At 44.3% G+C, this 22,192-nt stretch overlaps 1 protein-coding gene across 2 annotated transcripts in view; it reads right to left on the bottom strand.

Moving 5' to 3' along the window:
* Positions 1 to 1,403: 1,403 nt before the first annotated feature.
* The window catches only part of dnajc14 (DnaJ (Hsp40) homolog, subfamily C, member 14), a 34,670-nt gene continuing 13,881 nt past the window's right edge, over positions 1,404 to 22,192 (bottom strand). For both annotated transcript variants that reach the window (XM_067976467.1, XM_067976466.1), the window contains 5 exons: positions 19,028 to 19,134; positions 17,472 to 17,591; positions 16,328 to 16,488; positions 14,741 to 14,843; positions 1,404 to 5,178 (listed from right to left, as the gene is read on the bottom strand). In XM_067976467.1, coding sequence (XP_067832568.1) covers positions 4,968 to 5,178; positions 14,741 to 14,843; positions 16,328 to 16,488; positions 17,472 to 17,591; positions 19,028 to 19,134 — 702 coding nt within the window. In that variant the 3' untranslated portion in view covers positions 1,404 to 4,967. The remainder of the gene's footprint in view (positions 5,179 to 14,740; positions 14,844 to 16,327; positions 16,489 to 17,471; positions 17,592 to 19,027; positions 19,135 to 22,192) is intronic.

The following is a 22,192-nucleotide window of genomic DNA, read 5'->3' as shown; positions in this document are numbered from 1 at the left end:
GCTTGGCGCAATACGTGATGTAAACTTTCTTCCTAGTTCCTAATATGGTCCAGGAAGCATTTGCAGCCTTTCTTCCCATAATCATGGTAGAGCTGCTGCTTGATCTCTATTCACGGCCTACTCAACTACAGCAACACAGACCGAGCTGGGAGTCGGTCCTGTTCCTTTTTCTTACCCTTCACAAATGCTGTTCCAACCTTTATACAGCATACGAAAGAGCTACATTAAAATTGTGACTGTGGTCGCCATAAGTGGCCCTCGAGCATGGCATTGCTTGAGATTGTAGCCCTTGCCATAAAATGTGCTACTTTAACACCGCAGGTAGGTAAAATTATGAAACTTCAGCATCTCAACCAGCACCACCTACAGTACTAAGCTCGATTAGCCACATTCCATGGGTGGCAAAGCCAGCAGCCCAGTGATGACCATACTGCACATCTGTGGCTATACTGATCCTTCTAAACCACTAATCCTAGGATTAATCAGATTCTCGTCTAGCTCTGTTTAAAAGCAGTTAATTAGGTCTAACACTGGAGGTAAGACAGTATCGACCTGGTCCCAAAGACACAGGGGCCCACAGCATAATTTAGCACTATAAACAAACTATCACTTACAGATCACGGTGACTAGAAAAATGTCACACTGATACAGTAAAAGTAATTAGCTTGGCTGTATTTCTGAAATTAAATTGTTTCCACGAACTGTTTCATTAACGATGGACGTGCAATCGCAAACTGAACTAATACATTTCCTACTGTGGATTAACAAGGCCTGAAGCTCAAAGAAATGCAAAGTTAAAATGAACACGTTCAACTACTTTGTTCCTTGAGGCACTGAACTGCAGTTTTTTAGCTTGTATAAACCACCTATCTGCTCAACCCAAGCAATTGTTCAACATTTCCTGCAGCTATCAGTTAAATTCTATGGGCAGGCATTTCTTTTAGTGCCTCTTACCGTCTACATGAGTCAAAATTAATACCTGGCTGCTGGTTCATCAGACGTGCCGTCTTTCGGATGAGACGTTAAACCGAGATCCCGTTTGCCCTCTCAAGTGAACATAAAAGATCCCACGGCCACTATATCAAAGAAGTGCAGGAGAGTTCTCCCAGGTGTCCTGGCCAACGTTTATCCCTCAACCAACATCATTAAAAACAGATGATCTGGTCATTATCACATTGCTGTTTGTGGGATCTTGCTGTGCACAAATTGGCTGCCACATTTCCAACATTACAACAGTGACTACACTTCAAAGGTACTTCATTGGCTGTAAAGCGCTTTAGGATGTCCAGAGGTTGTGAAAGGCGCTATATAAATGCAAGTCTTTTCTTCCTTTAAACGTAAAGCAATAGAAGTTCAGGTACAATCGAGATCTAAAGATACAACATTCTAAGAAATTAGCAACCTTACGTTTAAAAATTTTTTTGATCCTGCTTTACAAAAAAATACACTTTGGTAATGCGTTCTGCATTTTATTTTCACTCCTGAAAAGGTTCTGGCTAACAAGAGATTGTGCTGGGATCTACAAGTATTTTCAAATCAAGTTAATGGAGGCCTCATTAATCAAATAATACAGCTTTAAACTTGTCGATTGCCACCTCGAAATTAGCTTTGCAACTTCAACAATGCTCCCAGTAATGATCAGCAGAACTTTGATAATAACAGCGTACAAACTTCTACATCAAACAATATGGTCATAAAAGCCAACAAATATGAAATTACTCTTTCAACCTTAAATATCTTAGCTCATCTAAAAGGGGTAACCTGTTAAGAATTTCAGGATTATAAAGAAAAGGGCTGATTTAAAACTTCATAAATGGAAAATGAAACAAAACAGAAAATGCTGGAAACACTGAGCGGGTCAGGCAGCATCTGCGGAGAGAGAAACAGAGTTAATGCTTCAGGTCAATGAACTTTCATCAGGGGTTCATAAAATGGAGCTGGACCTGAGACATGAAACTACATTTTCTTTTGATTCTTTGCCAAAACTGACATCGCTGCAGTGAAAACTGCAATTAGCACATACGCACAATTTTAATTCTTATGTCATGTATGGGTTCACTTGTACAGACGCCATTGAGTTGTGGAGCTGCCAAGGAGTTCACTGGTCAACAGCAAGCACTTCTAGGTTTGTGTGCAATTTTCACTTTGTGTAACCACAAGATACAGAATCTGGGCTTTTAAGAGGCTGTTAACATATGCCTTCGCAGCCTGTTTTCAGCCAAAAGAAATTTGCTCCCCCCTTCAAAATGGACTGTAGGATGAGGGAGGCAAGAGAATAAAGTGGAGTAAAAGATTTTAAGCTTAAAAAGGTAAAGTTTGGACAGGTATATATAAAAGAAAGTAAAATTAAAGTTAAAATAAAAATGTGCATAGAGAAAATGGTTAGACTTTTAAGTTTAAGCAAAGTTATATTTTAAGCATTTAATTTGGTAGTTTAGTATCAATATTACATTAATAAGGCTATTCCTGATGTTTGAATAGATTTATTATTGTATTAGTGTTTCAGTTTTAATTTTAATTCAGGCTTATAAGAAATATCTGGTAACACTCAAGTGTAATTATTTTGTCTCAACGGACTTGTTTATGTACGTTTCCCAAACTCCAGCTCCCCCATCTAACCTCTGCTATCTAACCTTTGCCATACCAAGTCATCTTCGCTGTTTTTTTTGTATTTTCTTCCCGCATCTCCCCCTCAGTTTACTCATGTTGGCTACAAAGTCCACCGCCTGCACGCTCAATCCTCTCCCACCCCAACTCCTGACCAACCACTCCACCTCTTCACCCCCATGCTTGCCAGCATTATCGTGTCTCTCCCATTCAGCAACGACCCCACCTCCTTCAACACCATTACCCTACCCTAAGCCCCTCCAACTACCGCCCTATCTCAAACCTTTTCTTCCTCTGCCAAGTCCTGGAACACAATGCTGTCTCGCAGCTACACTCCCACCTCTACTTATTCTACTTCCTCCAACCTGGTTTCTGCCTTGCCCACACTACGGAGACTGCATCGGTCAAAGTTACGAATGAGGTGTGACTGTGACAATTCTTCCAACTTGCGCCTCCTTCAGCTTGCAACTCCCCAAATTTACCCTTGTATGTTAACGGGATTTCTGGTAGTCTGAACACAGTGGTTGAGGCACTCGCTTGAGACCATCTTTTGAAACCCAGGATTTTCAGACATACAATCAACTGACTACATTGCAGCAACTGTTCTAGTTCTCCAGACCATTCAATAATCACACAGTGGTAATCCAGCATCTCAGGCATACTGTATATACAAGTATGCACAATATGCCTGAGATGCTGGGTTACGAGGAATTTTAGATCACTGTTAGGAGGCTGAAAGCGGTGTAAGGGTGGGGTCATCCTACATGCAAGTTATTGTGGAGAAAAGCACTGTAGCTTACTCTGGGGAGGACACTCACCTGCTCCTGCTCTCCTGGACTGTCCTGTACACACCTCTCAGGCTCCTGCTCCTCTCTTGCTAGATCCCAGTCTGTACAGAGCCAGGAGGGCATGGAACAGTAAATGTGCATTTAAGTCAAGTTTCCTACTCTCTGGGGACTGATAGGCCATCTTATACGTGGGTCATAGATTGCCCTCCCCCACCCCCGTGTTTTTTTGGCTAAAAAGTAGGTGTCATCTTATAGATGGGTACCTTATACACAAGTGTACACAATATATTAAGCCTTTAACTCTATTACTGTCAACTGGATAATTTTTGGCTCGATTGCCAGAGAAAGGTGGTTAAGTCTACAAGAAAAAAGGTGTACAGAGCTAAATCAAATTTATATCAATAAATATCCTCTTTCCAGCCCCACCCCACGGAGATATGAACACTGATGATGCAACGGGTTACTTCATATTCCAGGACTGAGTTAAATTCAGTGTTAACCAGGAGTACTTCATTTAGGTTGCAAGGCACTTTATACACATGGTGTTCAATAGTGGTAAGATCACTGCAGACATCCATATATCATATTACTCTTGCTACTGGTTACTAGATGTGCCATTACTGTGTAAGACAATGTCATCTTAGTCGAACAGTTATGTTAAAGCCAATTGGGAAACAGAGAGAGGGAGAGAACAAGAGAGAGGGAGAGAACAAGAGAGAGGGAGAGAACAAGAGAGAGGGAGAGAACAAGAGAGAGGGAGAGAACAAGAGAGAGGGAGGTAGAGAGAAAGACAGACATTCAGAGAGCTTACAAACAGAGACAGCAAAGGACCAAAAGGAGCACAACTCAATTTTTCTTTTTATGGCAAAGTTATTAATCAAAGATTCATATTTTCTGTTTATAAGATTTTTGTGTATGATTTCTGAGCAGTGTAAATATTCCAGTAAATTTTTAATTTTTTTTTTAAAGTTACAAAAAAAAAATTGTATCCGATCTCCCATATCACAATAAATGTGCCCAATTTTACAGTTAACTCAAATTATTTTCTGGTTTCTCTTTTTTTTTTAAATAAAGTGCTTTCTTTTTAAAATTAAAATACCTGTCTTATGGTGGACATTAGGCCATCAGCCAAGCACATTGTTTTACTCTGTTCCTTTTGCAATGCAAACTTTCTCCATTAAAAATGGTCCGGAAGACTTGTGACCTCAGGAAAAGGAAGAGCCAAAAAAACCAGAACATTTGGGGAGGAGGTAGATGAGCATGGGAAAATAATAAAATATTTCTTAAAAAGTCACCTACCGGGTCATTTTCCATTCTACCTGTCGAAACCAGAAATTAATTTGTCTCTGCCTAACTCAACTTAAAATGTACAGTAAAGTCCTCTTAGTTGCTAATGTACATCCAAATTAAAATGTTAAAAGCAAGGTACAGTCCAAGTCTATTCATTCAATTCAACAAAAGAGGACTTTTATTTGTCTTTGTTCTACTCTAGAATCAGGCTTGACCTTCTCAGTCAGGGTGCCTTCAAGCTGACTGAGGTGATCGCTGAGGTTTGTTTTTGCACTTTAAGGCTCAGCGCGGGAATGTCCGTCGCACCTTCTTCCTTCTCTTTTGCTTGGTGTCGGTTCTCTGCGCAGCCTCTGCTTTGGGCTGACTGCTGGGCCCCGGTTGTGAGGGGCTAAAGAAACTCCCGTTTGCCGTTTGCGTCGCAGTACCCTGGAACATTTTGCTGAAGAAGTCTTGAAGGTCAGCGGGAGGACTTGGGCCGTTCTCCGAGCTAGCTCTAAACACAAGGAAATAAAAGAGATTACAATCCAGCTTTTTTCCTCTACAAATGACGGTAACCTGAGGCTGCAGATTGTCAAAGCCCTTAAGCAACCAAGACTGTTAGATTTACTTCAAGAGATTCCCTTGTGGAGGCCAGCTGTGTTTTTTTAATATTCATTCATGGGATGTGGGCGTCGCTGGCAAGGCCAGCATTTATTGCCCATCCCTAATTGCCCTTGAGAAAGTGGTGGTGAGCCGCCTTCTTGAACCGCTGCAGTCCGTGTGGTGAAGATTCTCCCACATTTGCTGTTAGGTAGGGAGTTCCAGGATTTTGACCCAGCGACGATGAAGGAACGGCGATATATTTCCAAGTCGGGATGGTGTGTGACTTGGAGGGGAACGTGCAGGTGGTGTTGTTCCGATGTGCCTGCTGCTCTTGTCCTTCCAGGTGGTAGAGGTCGTGGGTTTGGGAGTTGCTGTTGAAGAAGCCTTGACGAGTTGCTGCAGTGCATCCTGTGGATGGTGCACACTGCAGCCACAGTGCGCCGGTGGTGAAGGGAGTGAATGTTTAGAGTGGTGGATGGGGTGCCAATCAAGCCGGCTGCTTTGTCCTGGATGGTGTCGAGCTTCTTGAGTGTTGTTGGAGCTGCACTCATCCAAGCAAGTGGAGAGTATTCCATCACACTCCTGACTTGTGCCTTGTAGATGGTGGAAAGGCTTTGGGGAGTCAGGAGGTGAGTCACTCGCCGCAGAATACCCAGCCTCTGACTTGCTCTTGTAGCCACAGTATTTATGAGGCTGGTCCAATTAAGTTTCTGGTCAATGGTGACCCCCAGGATGTTGATGGTGGGGGATTCAGCGATGGTAATGCCATTAAACGTCAAGGGGAGGTGGTTAGATTCTCTCTTGTTGGAGATGGTCATTGCCTGGCATTTGTCTGGGGCGAATGTTACTTGCCACTTATCAGCCCAAGCCTGGATGTTGTCCAGGTCTTGCTGCATGCAGGCTCGCACTGCTTCATTATTTGAGGGGTTGCGAATGGAACTGAACGCTGTGCAATCATCAGCGAACATCCCCACCTTATGATGGAGGGAAGGTCATTGATGAAGCAGCTGAAGATGGTTGGGCCTAGGACACTGCCCTGAGGAACTCCTGCACCAATGTCCTGGGGCTGAGATGATTGGCCTCCAACAACCACTACCATCTTCCTTTGTGCTAGGTATGACTCCAGCCACTGGAGAGTTTTCCCCCGGATTCCCATTGACTTCAATTTTACGAGGGCTCCTTGGTGCCACACTCGGTCAAATGTTGCCTTGATGTCGAGGGCAGTCACTCTCACCTCACCTCTGGAATTCAGCTCTTTTGTCCATGTTTGGACCAAGGCTGTAATGAGGTCTGGAGCCGAGTGGTCCTGGTGGAACCCAAACGGAGCATCGGTGAGCAGGTTATTGGTGAGTAAGTGCCGCTTGATAGCACTGTCAACGACAGCTTCCATCACTTTGCTGATGATTGAGAGTAGACTGATGGAGCGGTAATTGGCCGGATTGGATTTGTCCTGCTTTTTGTGGACAGAACATACCTGGGCAATTTTCCACATTGTCGGGTAGATGCCAGTGTTGTAGCTGTGCTGGAACAGTGTGGCTAGAGGCACGGCTAGTTCTGGAGCACAAGTCTTCAGCACTACAGCCAGGATGTTGTCGGGGCCCATAGACTTTGTTGTATCCAGTGCACTCAGCCGTTTCTTGATATCACGTGGAGTGAATCGAATTGGCTGAAGACTGGCTTCTGTGATGGTGGGGATATCGGGAGGAGGCAGAGATGGATCATCCACTCAGCACTTCTGGCTGAAGATGGTTGCAAACGCTTCAGCCTTGTCTTTTGCACTCACATGCTGGGCTCTGCCATCATTGAGGATGGGGATGTTTGCAGAGCCTTCTCCTCCCATTAGTTGTTTAATTGTCCACCACCATTCACGACTGGATGTGGCAGGACTGCAGAGCTTTGATCTGATCCGTTGGTTGTGGAATCGCTTAGCTCTGTCTGTAGCATGTTGCTTCTGCTGTTTAGCATGCATATAGTCCTGAGATGTAGCTTCACCAGGTTGGCACCTCATTTTTAGGTACGCCTGGTGCTGCTCCTGGCATGCTCTTCTGCACTCCTCACTGAACCAGGGTTGATCCCCTGGCTTGTTGGTAATGTAGAGTGAGGAATATGCCGGGCCATGAGGTTACAGATTGTGCTGGAATACAATTCTGCTGCTGCTGATGGCCCACAACGCCTCATGGATGCTCAGTTTTAAGCTGCTAGATCTGTTCTGAATCTATCCTATTTAGCACGGTGGTAGTGCCACACAACACGTTGGATGGTGTCCTCAGTGTGAAGACGGGACTTCGTCTCCACAAGGACTGTGCGGTGGTCACTCCTACCAATACGGCCATGGACAGATGCATTTGCGACAGGTAGATTGGTGAGGGCGAGTTCAAGTCAGTTTTTCCCTCGTGTTGGTTTGCTCACCACCTGCCGCAGGCCCAGTCTGGCAGCTATGTCCTTCAGGACTCAGCCAGCTCGGTCAGTAGTGGTGCTACCGAGCCACTCTTGTTGATGGTCATTGAAGTCCCCCACCCAGAGTACATTCTGTGCTATCCTCAATGCTTCCTCCAAGTGGTGCTCAACATGGAGGAGGACTGATTCATCAGCTGAGGGAGGGCGGTAGGTGGTAATCAGCAGGAGGTTACCTTGTCCATGTTTGACCTGATGCCATGAGATTTCATGGGGTCCGGAGTCAATGTTGAGGACTCCAAGGGCCACTCTCTGTATATCACTGTACCGCCACCTCTGGTGGGTCTGTCCTGCCGGTGGGACAGGACATACCCAGGGATGGTGATGGAAGATTCTGGGATGTTGGCTGAAAGGTATGAATCTGTGAGTATGGCTATATCAGGCTGTTGCTTGACTAGTCTGTGGGGCAGCTATCCCAATTTTGGCATAAGTCCCCAGATGTTAGTGAGGAGGACTTTGCAGGGTCGACTGGGCTTGGTTTGCCTTTGTCGTGTCCGGTGCCTAGTGGTCCGATGCCGGGTGATCCATCCGGTTTTATTCATAGAATCATAGAATCATAGAAGTTACAACATGGAAACAGGCCCTTCGGCCCAACATGTCCATGTCGCCCAGTTTATACCACTAAGCTAGTCCCAATTGCCTGCACTTGGCCCATATCCCTCGATACCCATCTTCCCCATGTAACTGTCCAAATGCTTTTTAAAAGACAAAATTGTACCCGCCTCTACTACTGCCTCTGGCAGCTCGTTCCAGACACTCACCACCCTTTGAGTGAAAAAATTGCCCCTCTGGATCCTTTTGTATCTCTCCCCTCTCACCTTAAATCTGTGCCCCCTCGTTATAGACTCCCCTACCTTTGGGAAAAGATTTTGACTATCGACCTTATCTATGCCCCTCATTATTTTATAGACTTCTATAAGATCACCCCTTAACCTCCTACTCTCCAGGGAATAAAGTCCCAGTCTGTCTAACCTCTCCCTGTAAGTCAAACCATCAAGTCCCGGTAGCATCCTAGTAAATCTTTTCTGCACTCTTTCTAGTTTAATAATATCCTTTCTATAATAGGGTGACCAGAACTGTACACAGTACTCCAAGTGTGGCCTCACCAATGCCCTGTACAACTTCAACAAGACATCCCAACTCCTGCATTCAATGTTCTGACCAATGAAACCAAGCATGCTGAATGCCTTCTTCACCACCCTATCCACCTGTGACTCCACTTTCAAGGAGCTATGAATCTGTACTCCTAGATCTCTTTGTTCTATAACTCTCCCCAACGCCCTACCATTAACGGAGTAGGTCCTGGCCCGATTCGATCTACCAAAATGCATCACCTCACATTTATCTAAATTAAACTCCATCTGCCATTCATCGGCCCACTGGCCCAATTTATCTTATTATGACTTTTCGTAGCGAGATTTTACAACTGAGTGGCTTGCTCGGCCATTTCAGAGGGCGATTAAGAATCAACCACATTGTTGTGAGTCTGGTGTCACACGCCATTCCCTGGCCAGAAGGACAACTTCTGCCAATGCTGCTTTTCAGCTGGCTATTGAAGGGGAGCTTGAGCCTGATTTTCATGTCCTTTATGTGGGGGGAGCACTTAACCTTTCACCAACCTTTCCAAAAGCAGAGTCGAGACAGAAACACAGTGCCCAGATTGGGTTATATTTTCCTCCATTCATGGTTCGTGAAAAAGTCAGCGTGACTTTTTACTAACATTAACAAAGGGAAATATACTCCATTATTATTGTGAGGGCTTGAAACACCACCTGTCCAGATTGCTATCTGAGCAGCATGATGGAACGCTCAAACATAGAGCTTTCCTCCCAACTATTATTAGAATAAATTCTACATCGTTTACACCTCCCATGTGTTCCAATTCATTAAAAATGCAAATTTACAGCTGTAGTTTATACAATTAAATTTGAATCAACCAATGTGATGTACACCACTGAGCCACTCAAAACTTGGCACTCAATAGCCATGTTGTCTGTGACCATGTTGCTGGCACCATTCTAACTCGACAATAGGACCTCAACAGATGGTTCAGGAAGTAATTGTACCATAGTGAGCTACAAACCAGGAAGGTTCCAGGTTCAATCCCTAGTCTGTGCTGAGTTAGCTGATCTCAGCTGGGGACAGTAGTTCAGGCACTACAGCTTCAGCTCCCCCAGGCTAAGAAGGGAGGGAGAAAGAAGCAAAATAAAAGCAGGCTTCTCACTCCTGATTACTATCCAGTGAAGCCTGAGGGAAAGTGTTTACTTGAACGTGTAACGCCCTTGTGGTCAAATAGCCTGGCAACACAAACTGAAGGGTGGGGTATTTGAAGGGCACATGTGAAACTGTATCTGAGCGAGAGTGGGTGTTTTCAAGAGCAGAAAGAAAATGGGACAAAACTGGGGGGGGGGGGGGGGGGAAATCATTTACATATTAAAAACATTAAACAGGATGAAAATGCTGATTTTAGTGGGAAACAATCCAGACTTGGACAGCACACATGGGATAATAATGTCCTGTGTTGCTATATGACCCGATTCCATTATTGTGAAATTATCCGGTCACACTAAACTCCAGGATTTATCCTCTGTAGAAAATGTACCAAGTCTCTCAGGTGGTTTAGGCTGGAAAGCGTCTGTATTCTGCATGAAGAAACTATCCTAAAACTTGCATAACTGAACTGAAGAAAACGTTTGTCCTCAGGGGAAGAGCCAAAAAGGTACAATTTGCTTCAGGTTATTCTGAGAATACCTCAACTGAAAAATTACTCAGTGTTCCCCTATACTCTGAACCTCTTATTTCTAACCTTCAGCATTAGAACACATTACAGCACAGATAATATGGAATCCCCAGTTGGTTCAATATACCACATAATTAAGGAATTAATGTTCTCATCCATAATTCCAAAAGATTGAGTTCAAAGTATCAACTGTAAAATTTGGCCTATTGGTTATAAATTATAAACACCCAATTATAATTTAAAAACACAAAAGTCTCTTCTCTCCCTCTGAAGGTGTTGACTCTTCTTGAGATACCACTCCATGGGAGCCCTCTACTACATCATGCTAACAGCCTTTCTTCATATGCAAGTCCAGATAGCGAATGCTATTTGACCGTGGAGGGTGTCATAGACAAGCCCAACCCTGCCCTCATCTCATGTCCACACACACGGTTTGACCAGGGTCACTAAATGTCTTTTACTAAAGGGTCACTGGACATTATCAGGAGAAGGAGCCCTGGCTGATTATTCTCTTCCCCAGCCCAGGACCCCTGAGGCCAATCGTAAAAGTGCGACAATTAGCCTCAGTACTCCCAGGTTGGGGAGGAGGAACAGTCAGCCAGGGTTCCTTAGATGACATTGCCTAACTTAGCAGAGAGCAGAAATTGAACCTGGGGCCTTCCGCTCTGTATGGCCGAGTCCGACACCAGGAGGTGCCTTTGTGCAATAGCCCATTGGGGGAGCTTGTAACCACCATTTTCTCCCAACCAGCTGGTAATTTTTTTTTTATTCGTTCATGGGATGTGGGCGTCGCTGGCGAGGCCGTCATTTATTGCCCATCCCTAATTGCCCTTGAGAAGGTGGTGGTGAGCCGCCTTCTTGAACCGCTGCAGTCCATGTAGTGACGGTTCTCCCACAGTGCTGTTAGGAAGGGGAGTTCCAGGATTTTGACCCAGCAACGATGAAGGAATGGCGATATATTTCCAAGTCGGGATGGTGTGTGACTTGGAGGGGAACGTGCAGGTGGTGCTGTTCCCATGTACCTGCTGCCCTTGTCCTTCTAGGTGGTAGAGGTCGCGGGTTTGGGAGGTGCTGTCGAAGAAGCCTTGGCGAGTTGCTGCAGTGCATCCTGTGGATGGTACACACTGCAGCCACAGTGCACTGGTGGTGAAGGGAGTGAATGTTTAGGGTGGTGGATGGTGTGCCAATCAAGCGGGTTGCTTTATCCTGGATGGTGTCGAGCTTCGAGTGTTGTTGGAGCTGCACTCATCCAAGCAAGTGGAGAGTATTCCATCACACTCCTGACTTGTGCCTTGTAGATGGTGGAAAGGCTTTGGGGAGTCAGGAGGTGAGTCACTCGCCGCAGAATACCCAGCCTCTGACCTGCTGTTATAGCCACAGTATTTATATGGCTGGTCCAGTTAAGTTTCTGGTCAATGGTGACCCCCAGGATGTTGATGGTGGGGGATTCGGTGATGGTAATGCCGTTGAATGTCAAGGGGAGGTGGTTAGACTCTCTCTTGTTGGAGATGGTCATTGCTTGGCACTTGTCTGGCACAAATGTTACTTGCCACTTATGAGCCCAAGCCTGGATGTTGCCCAGGTCTTGCTGCATGCGGGCTCGGACAGCGAACATCCCCACTTCTGACCTTATGATGGAGGGAAGGTCATTAATGAAGCAGCTGAAGATGGTTGGGCCGAGGACAATTGCCTGAGGAACTCCTGCAGCAATGCCCTGGGGCTGAGATGATTGGCCTCCAACAACCACTACCATCTTCCTTTGTGCTGGGTGTGACTCCAGCCACTGGAGAGTTTTCCCCCGGATTCCCATTGACTTCAATTTTACGAGGGCTCCTTGGTGCCACACTCAGTCAAATGCTGCCTTGATGTCAAGGGCAGTCACTCTCACCTCACCTCTGGAATTCAGCTCTTATGTCCACGTTTGGACCAAGGCTGTAATGAGGTCTGGAGCAGAGTGGTCCTGGCGGAACCCAAACTGAGCAACGGTAAGCAGGTTATTGGTGAGTAAGTGCCGCTTGATAGCACTGTCGACGACACCTTCCATCACTTTGCTGATGATTGAGAGTAGACTGATGGGGCAGTAATTGGCCGGATTGGATTTGTCCTGCTTTTTGTGGACAGGACATACCTGGGCAATTTTCCACATTGTTGGGTCAATGCCAGTGTTGTAGCTGTACTGGAACAGCTTGGCTGGAGGCGCGGCTAGTTCTGGAGCACAAGTCTTCAGCACTACGGCCGGGATGTTGTTGGGGCCCATAGACTTTGCTGTATCCAGTGCACTCAGCCGTTTCTTGATATCACGTGGAGTGAATCGAATTGGCTGAGGACTGGCTTCTGTGATGATGGGGATATTGGGAGGAGGCCGAGATGGATCATCCACTCGGCACTTCTGGCTGACGATGGCTGGAAACGCTTCAGCCTTGTCTTTTGCACTCACGTGCTGGACTCTGCCATCATTGAGGATGGGGATGTTTGCAGAGCCGCCTCCTCCCGTTAGTTGTTTAATTGTCCACCACCATTCACGACTGGATGTGGCAGGACTGCAGAGCTTTGATCTGATCCGTTGGTTGTGGAATCGCTTAGCTCTGTCTATAGCATGTTGCTTCCGCTGTTCAGCATGCATGTCGTCTTGAGTTGTAGCTTCACCAGGTTGGCACCTCATTTTTAGGTACGCCTGGTGCTGCTCCTGGCATGCTCTTCTACACTCCTCATTGAACCAGGGTTGATCCCCTGGCTTATTGCTGATGGCCCACAGCGCCTCATGGATGCCCAGTTTTGAGCTGCTAGATCTGTTCTGAATCTTTTTTAAAATTTATTCGTGGGATGTGGGCGTCGCTGGCGAGGCCGGCATTTATTGCCCATCCCTAATTGCCCTCTATCCCATTTAGCACGGTGGTCGTGCCACACAACACGTTGGATGGTGTCCTCAGTGCGAAGATGGGACTTCGTCTCCACAAGGACTGTACGGTGGTCACTCCTACCAATACCGTCATGGACAGATGCATTTGCGACAGGTAGATTGGTGAGGACGAGGTCAAGTAAGTTTTTCCCTCGTGTTGGTTCGCTCACCACCTGCCGCAGGCCCAGTCTGGCAGCTATGTCCTTCAGGACTCGGCCAGCTCGGTCAGTAGTGGTGCTACCGAGCCACTCTTGGTGATGGACATTGAAGTCCCCCACCCAGAGTACATTCTGTGCCCTTGCTACCCTCAGTGCTTCCTCCAAGTGGTGCTCAACATGGAGGAGGACTGATTCATCAGCTGAGGGAGGGTGGTAGGTGGTAATCGGTAATCAGCAGGAGGTTTCCTTGCCCATGTTTGACCTGATGCCATGAGATTTCATGGGGTCCAGAGTCAATGTTGAGGACTCCCAGGGCCACTCCCTCCTGACAGTATATCACTGTACCGCCACCTCTGGTGGGTCTGTCCTGCCGGTGGGACAGGACATACCCAGGGATGGTGATGGAAGAGTCTGGGACGTTGGGTGAAAGGTGTGATTCTGTGAGTATGGCTATGTCAGGCTGTTGCTTGACTAGTCTGTGGGACAACTCTCCCAATTTTGGCACAAGTCCCCAGATGTTAGTGAGGAGGACTTTGCAGGGTCGACTGGGCTTGGTTTGCCGTTGTTGTGTCCGGTGCCTGGTGGTCCGACGCCGGGTGGTCCGTCTAGTTTTATTCTTATGACTTTTTTTAACAAGATTTTACAACTGAGTGACTTGCTAGGCCATTTCAGAGGGCAATTAAGAATCAACCACATTGCTGTGGGTCTGGAGTCACATATAGGCCAGACCGGGTAAGGACAGCAGGTTTCCTCCCCTAAAGGACATTAGTGAACAAGATGGGTTTTTACAACAATCTGATAGTTTCATGGCCACCAATACCGACACTAGTATTTTAATTCCAGATTTTTATTTAATTAATTGAATTTAAATTCCCCAGCTGCCGTAGTGGGATTTGAACTCATAACTCCGGATTATTAGTCCAGTAACATAAAGTGAGACTATTCAGCTATTTTTTTTTTTACTGTGCTCACTCACCTCCATTTAATTATTGTAATTTACATTAGGCCAACTGGGGCACTGTGACATTCCTCCTGCTAAAAAGCATACGGATAAGTGATTTCACCCAGAGACTCCAAGGTCCAATGCAAATTTTACCCGCGAATCTGCACTGGGATTGCTACCCTGTAAAATTTACCCTATGATGCCACAGAAATTACAGGGAGGACAAAACAATTGGAAGATTAATAATGACAATCCCGAGTTCACTGTATATTTACCTACCTATGTCGACCACTGTTTCCAGAAGTTCGTGTAGCAAAGGATATATGATAAGGAACATGATGTATATCAGGGGATATTCCAACCCTCTGACACCCAGCCCATTCTGAAGAGAAAAGAGAACATGAAAACGGTTATTGAGGGTAATTTATTAGGATCTCCTAATCCTTCTTCTAACACATCATAGAAATTTATGGGCAATCTCTCAATGGCTAAAATAAACAATATAAAAAAGATACCTGCTATCTCTTGGATCCCCATTTAGTATTCCCCAGTTGAGGGGGGCTAGTATGGCCCCACTCCCGAGCCTTTGCCAATTGGCTCTGCAACCACCCACTAGAAAGGGCACGAGTGAATTTCAAAACGGAGATCGATAGATTTTTGGTGTATAAGGGTATTAAGGGATGTGGAACCAAGGTGGGTAAATGGAGTTGAGACACACATCAGCCATGATCTAATTGAATGGCGGAAAAGGCTTGAGGGGCTGAATGGCCTCCTCCTGTTCCTATGAACCCTTCTGACTTTCCCTCCCTCCATTAGGAAAATACCAAGTCACCACTTTACATCTAATGGCCCACAGCAAACAAGAAATCAGCACGTGCCAAACACAGACCCCCATCGCTATGCCACTTCCACCCCCACTAACCACCCCCCTCCCCCACCACCAAAAAAAACTGAGGTGACTTTAATAGCTTACTTTCATCCTTACAGTTTTAAAGTCAGACCTGGCCTCTCACTTGTTTTTCCTTTTAAGATTATTTCCATTGCGGTAGACAGGCTTTTGGAGTAGTTCAGGAATATTTTGAAAGAATCTGGAATACAATTTGATTCGGATGCTCCAGAATGACACTCTGGGGAGGTTTCAGAAGAATCCCACAGGCCAGTAATTGTTTAGATTTTTCCTGAAAGTTATTACCCCTTGTTTATACTAGTTAAATATTGGGTCCATCTGAATGGGTCAAAAAGTGCAGCAACTACCACAAAAACCAGATGCTGTTGAACACTTTTTTTTGAAAGGTTCAACAATGAGACAAGCCGAAGTATTTGCCATGGTTGTAAGAAGCTGTAATAAACAGTTGCTGTAAAGTACATTTCTTCCCATCCTCTTTCCCACCTACATCTCATTTTGTTCAGTGGGAGCAGCAGCTGTAGTCTGCAACAATATTATCTCAGTATCAGCCAACAGCAGGTGTACTTTGTAGGTTTTAGTATTGATTTTTTTTTCGTTGCTATCTCCCAAGAAAATAGAAACCTCGGTCATACATCAAACATCCGACAGCCAAGCCAAAGACCTGAGATATACACATAGAATTAACAGCACAGAAACAGGCCATTCGGCCCAACCGGTCCATGCCAGTGTTTATGCTCCACACATATGGAGATCAAATGTTGCTCTAGGCTAGGGTATAAATCCTTGCCCTCTGAACACAACGCTATTCTGCTGGAGCTACCAGGCCGCTAGCTTTACGCAGCACACCATTTCTTAACTTGTGATACACAAGTCTCACTAAAAGTTACCAGCTTTGTCTTTTCTTTATTTAATGCTCTTGAAGATATGTGAAGATGGCTTCAAATTTCTAGTCTTCTTACCTGTGATGTCATAGACTTTGCCATCCATCATGGCAAAGTAAGTGATTTTCAATCCCAGCATGCTGGATTCTGCCCAGAAGTCCCCGTCCTCCACAGGGTGCCTCTTGTTACACTCGGCACAGTATCGAGCAGCCTGTGGCTCACGATCCATTTCAAACCTCCTGCAAAAGAAGTTTCAATGATATTTGAAATTAGGGATTGTAGTTTCAGAAAGACGACTCGAGATTAAATCATTACACGGCCTTATTCTGGAGTATTCTAATAGACTTATGAATCTCCTGTGGTGTTTGCAGTTCATGGGTTTTAGGGGCTGCAAGGAGGTAAGAAGCAAGCTGAACAGGTCAGGAGCTTTTTTTGGGGTTTGGGGGAAGGAAAGAGAAAAAAAAATTACAGGAGGTACAAGTAGGTGAGCTGTAACAGCAGACAGCATTGGGGAACAGATATAATTTTTTTTTAAAAAGAGATTCATTCATTTCAGTGTGTAGTTTATTAACTTATAAATAGTAATGAAATGTAGGTGGTTAAATAATGTTATAATCTATCTGTTTTACTTTCATAGTGCACAGGACACAGGGAATGCTCATGCCAGCCATTATGTCACAGAATTTCTTTTCTTTTGACACAATGTGATTGGTATGGCACCAAGACCTCAGGCATACAGACACAAAAAAAATGTTAGGTAGATAGATAGGCTGATGACCAAGTTCTAAATCAAACAAAATGAATTATGAAAATAACAATCTGACAGGAAAGTGCCAAATTCCATCCCCAGTCTGTGCCAAGTTAGCTGATCTGTGCAAGGGCAGTGGTAGGGCACTGTAACTAGCCACAGAGTTCCTGGGTTGGGGAAACAAAATCAGTCAGGGGTGCCACGCTTGATTGCTGTTGCTGGAGAGACAGATGTATAGATGTTGGCCTCAGCTGTGATCCCTCTATGGTCAAATAGACTAACATTCACTATCTAGGATCACGTGAAGAATGGTCAGTTGAATGAGGTACCGAAGGGCAGTTGGTGCCCATGGAATCATACTGCTGCAAGAGTCAGCACCTTGAGGAGAGGAAGAGAGGGAAAACCAACCAAAAAAAAATCACCTAGCTTTACACTTAGTTAACAGATTAGTGAAAAATCAATGAGAGCACAAACTTGTGTTTTCCTTCACATTTACTGCACATCATAGTATTCATGGCCTCCTTCAGGTCATCCTGGAGCTTGGTGAGAAACTCGTTCATGGACCGATGTAACTCGCTCTCTGCAGCCCGTTTGCTAAAAACAAATAACAGAAAAATATTCAGTTATATCTGGAAATACGTCAAGAGCAGAAAGTGGTCTAACAATTGAACTTGGGTTCTGCAATTCCTCAGAATGTAAACAAAGACTTAATACAAACCTCTCTTTACAACAAGCTTTCAATATCCATCCCTGGGGAAAGTCAGCCTTGATAAAATGAGAAGTTATACAAGAAAGAACTTGCATTTATACAGTACCTTAGCAGATCTCCAGGACGTCCCAAAGTGCTTTACTTTTTTGCAACAAATTACTTTTTTGAAGCGCAGTCACTGTTATAGAGGCAAATGCAGCAGCCAATTTGCGCACAGCAAGATCTTACAAGCAGCAAATGAGTGAATGATTAAATAATCTGGCTTTGGTGATGTTGGTTGAGGGTTCAACGTTGGCCAGGACACCGGGAGAACTCCCCAGCTCTTCTTCAAATTGTGCCATGGGATCTTTTATACCCATTTGAACAGGAAGACAACGTCTCAGCTTGGAGACCAAGAAAATAAAGGCACCAATCATCCTAGGCTTGCACAGCACCGGTAGCCAAATATACAGCACAAAGGAGTAGTAGGTACAGCACCTCATGTATTCCCCCTTTCCGCGTTCTACCCTCCCTTTGTGTGGAATATTAATAATACTTAAGTCATGACCACCTTCAACCAGAAATACTGTTCAGTAAATTAGATACATCTAGAATGGAAAGAGGTTACAAAAACAAATCTAAAAAATATATAAAAGTAATGAAACTTCAGAGAAAGATTAGCCTAACTGGAGCTAATTGGGTGTATTTTGAGTAGCCAAATAATATTTCGTCTTTTATTAACTTGTATGTTCTGATGGATTTTTGCGCTGAGCAATGGGAGTGTTGTCAGTGCCAGGGAATGGAAAACTTTTTTGTATCCAGCTTCAACATCAAGTCCTTCCAAATCATCTTTATAGCATCTCTGCGTGAGACTGACAAGTTACCATTAATTGATGTGGATTTTACAGACAGCTTTGTGATGTAGGTTTAGGAACTCGGTCAAACCTGCCCAGATTCATTTCACTTGGGACTCTTGTAGCCGACAGTGAGGAGACTTTCATTCCATTGGTCTGGGCTGTGTTTAAACCCAGGTCCTGTGGTGAAATGGCGATATTCTTAACAAACAGTACCATCAGGGACCTTTAGTAGTATTTTTTTAAACATTAAATTTGGTAACATGTCCAAGGAGATTTTCACTCCCTAAATTAATCAAAATGGTAAACTTTGAAATAAAAAAATGACAAGAATAATCAGATTCGAGCAGTTCAAAACATGTTAAAATGTTCCTGAAATCACAAATAGGAATAGAAGATAAATTGACATTTAAAAAAAAACTTTGATCCCAAAAAAGAATCACAGGCCACATGGATATCTCTGGAGTGCAGTGCTGAATTTTGCTTACATTTCATACTCCTTCCTTCTCTCGGGATTGCTCACAATATCCCATGCTGCTCGCACCACCTTAAAAGCTTCCTCCGATCGTGGGTGCTGGTTTTTATCAGGGTGAACCTGCAATCACAATGGGGGTGGTTACTTTTAAAAAAAAAGAACTGTTTCTCAATCTAATGCACTTTGCTCAGCTACAACCGTGATATTTCACATGAATCCAGACTTACCAGTTTTGCATTTTTAAAAAGCTATTTAACTACAGCTCATCCTACAATTCTTTGGGTTTGGGGGGGGGGGGGGGGGGGGGGAATAAAGTACTAACATCAAGGTTTCCGAGTTGCTGATGACTTAGTGGGGAACTGCAGGGCTCAAGGTGGTACTAATTCAAACAGACCAGGAAGCTCCCAGGTTTGCGCTGTTATTTAATTTTAGCCAGTGGGATGCTACAACTCACCTCAACACCCTTTCCCTTTGAGGGAGGTGGAGCGAGAAAGGAAAGAGGGGACAAAGAAGGAACATTAATACATCGACTGGGGTTCACAGATCCAAATACTATTCAGCGACCCTGGCTGGAAGTTTGCATGATATCAGTTGAGGTGAAGCAGCAAATGAGTGAGCTCAGCTGTGACGCCCTCTGGAGCTGAACAGTATGACACTATCTAGGGTCACAAATGAAGACTGCTCCTAGTGCCCATGAAATCGCACTAGAAGGGAAAGTTCACTTGTTGTGGGAATTGTTTTGCAATGAAACAGAAAGTTCTAAACGCTAAACTGTTTATTTATTAAATTGAAATAGTGAGACTCACCAAAATACTGTTATGGGTTGTCCAATCTGCAGCAATGCATTGTATTACATTAAATATAAAGAACTACTGCTAACACAGAGAAACAGTCCTAGCACTGGGATCTGAACCATCAAGGAGGTGGGGTGGAAATAAAGAGACCTAACAATGGTGAAGTCCTCCAATGCAGAGCTGCACAAATTCATTGCAGAAATCCAAACACCTTCGACAACAGGTCAGGGTTATGCCTCGTTTCAAATCATAAAAGGCTGTATATTTGATATTTCTTCATGGGATTTTGCTAGTTGTGACCAATTTCATTTGATTACTGGACAACAGTTGCCTGTGTGCATACCTGAAATATACATTATTGCCTCACACTATGAGGCATCTTTATCTAGGTGTACTGCTTAATGAACATTAGCTGACAAGCCCACATAGGTAACAGAAACTCTTAATATCGTTTACCTTTCTGTGAACGAGCGCGCACACTGGGGGAGATAATCTTGCTCTATAAAAGAGATGCTTTGTTTCATAGGTATAAATATCTCACGACAATTTTAGGAAGACTGATTTCTTTGACTGCTGTGACTGACAGGTGTATTTAATTGTTAAAAGGCACCCTTTTGACCGTCCCTTTTTCCCAGTTTGATCTTTAAGTGAAGAAGCAGGATAATTTAGGTCTCATATCAAGGTTCTTCAGGTGAATTTCTGCTTCCCCAAGCAGTTGATGCATTGGGACCAGAGGAATACCACTGAATATCTGAATTCACATGTAAACTTTTCCTCAGACATACATTCCAAGTTATGAGAATTATCAGTTTCAAGACATCAATTTTTTTTGAAATGGGTTTCAAGTACTGGTGAGAAATCTACTGCAATTTCCTTCACACACAGGGTGGCAAACATATGAAACACCTTACCCAGGGAAACAGTGACCGTGGAGAATGGATGAATGGTACACTTTTGGCAGACAGGACTGTCGAAGAGCATCAAACCTAAAGTGGAGTAAGAAGTCTCACCTTTGGGGGTCAGTCCAAAGAATGGAGACGGTCACCCTGTAAGGCCCTATGCTCCATCGGGAAATTGATGTTTGGGAGGGAGGTTTCGTGATGAGTTACGAGTAACCATGGTCTCTTTAGAGAGCACGATTACCTTATACAGCCACGGAGGAATTTCCCAAGGATTTTCCTGAAATTGGCCATGTTTTGTTCTCTGTTTTCTTGCCTGCCTAGCAGTTAATGTTACTGGTGATTGGCGAGGGTGGCGCACGAGCTAGTAGCACCTATCGGGCAGGATAAGCATGGGTGAGCCTGATAACCCTTTCTGGGCTCAGTTGGTAGCACTCTCACCTTATTCAGGTCGTCAGTTCAAGCCCAGCTCCAGAGACTTGGAACACAACTTAGGCTGACACTTCAGTGCAGTACTGAGGGAGTGCTGCACCGTCGGAGGTGCCATCTTTCGGATGAGACATTAAACAGTCTGCCCTCTCAGGTAGCCGTAAAAGATTCCTTGACACTATTGGAAGAAGAGCAGGGGAGTTCCCTGGCGTCCTGCCCAAGATTTATCCCTCAACCAGTATCACAAAAAAAATTCTTTGGTCATTTATCTCATTGCTGTTTGTGGGATCTTGCTGTGTGCAAATTAGCTGCCGCATTTCCCTACATTACGACAGTGACTGCAGATCAAAAGTATTTCATTGGCTGTGAAGCGCTTTGGGATGTTGTGAGGCTGTGAAAGGTGCTATATAAATGCAAGTTCTTTCTTTCTTACCTTTTCTCATACGTACATTCATAGTTGCTGTATTCCTCTTGCTTCTATTTAATGTTATTTCTTAATAAACTTAACAGTTGTAGTCAGAAGTATGTTATTCACTCAGTCAGACAGGAGTTACCATTTACAATGATAAATAAATATATAAAAATTTTGATCAATTTCTAGTTTTCGGATATATCTTTCTAATTAACAGAAAATCTGCACATTTTCAGAACCTAATATTTATACAAAACACAATGTTAAACATTCCAAAATCTCAAACAGAGACTGCAATAAATTAACTCTCTCTAGGACTGCCAGTCGGATTCTGATAACTAACTTTCCATCAGTTATGGAAACAGATCAAGCAAATGTTCAGAAATGCTATTAACTAATACAGACTAGCTAGGTGAAGGAGATCGCAGCAATGTTCATTCACCTCTGGGATCTTGATATGAATATAGCACAGATTGGGGATAAAAGACTTAAACTTTGAAGAGCCACAAGAAAAATAGGAGTGCAATACTAATAATTCAGTTCCCAGTTGGAACAAATGTACAGCACAAAACCGTTCCTATTTTTGATTTTAAATCTCCGCTCCCTGTACTGACCCTGCTGGGCTATGTCTGATTTTAATTCCC

This window comes from Heptranchias perlo, chromosome X, assembly GCF_035084215.1.
Source record: "Heptranchias perlo isolate sHepPer1 chromosome X, sHepPer1.hap1, whole genome shotgun sequence".
NCBI classification, from domain to species: Eukaryota; Metazoa; Chordata; class Chondrichthyes; order Hexanchiformes; family Hexanchidae; genus Heptranchias; species Heptranchias perlo.
Note: the sequence above shows the minus strand (reverse complement) of the source record. Positions and strands in the feature narration are given on the sequence as shown.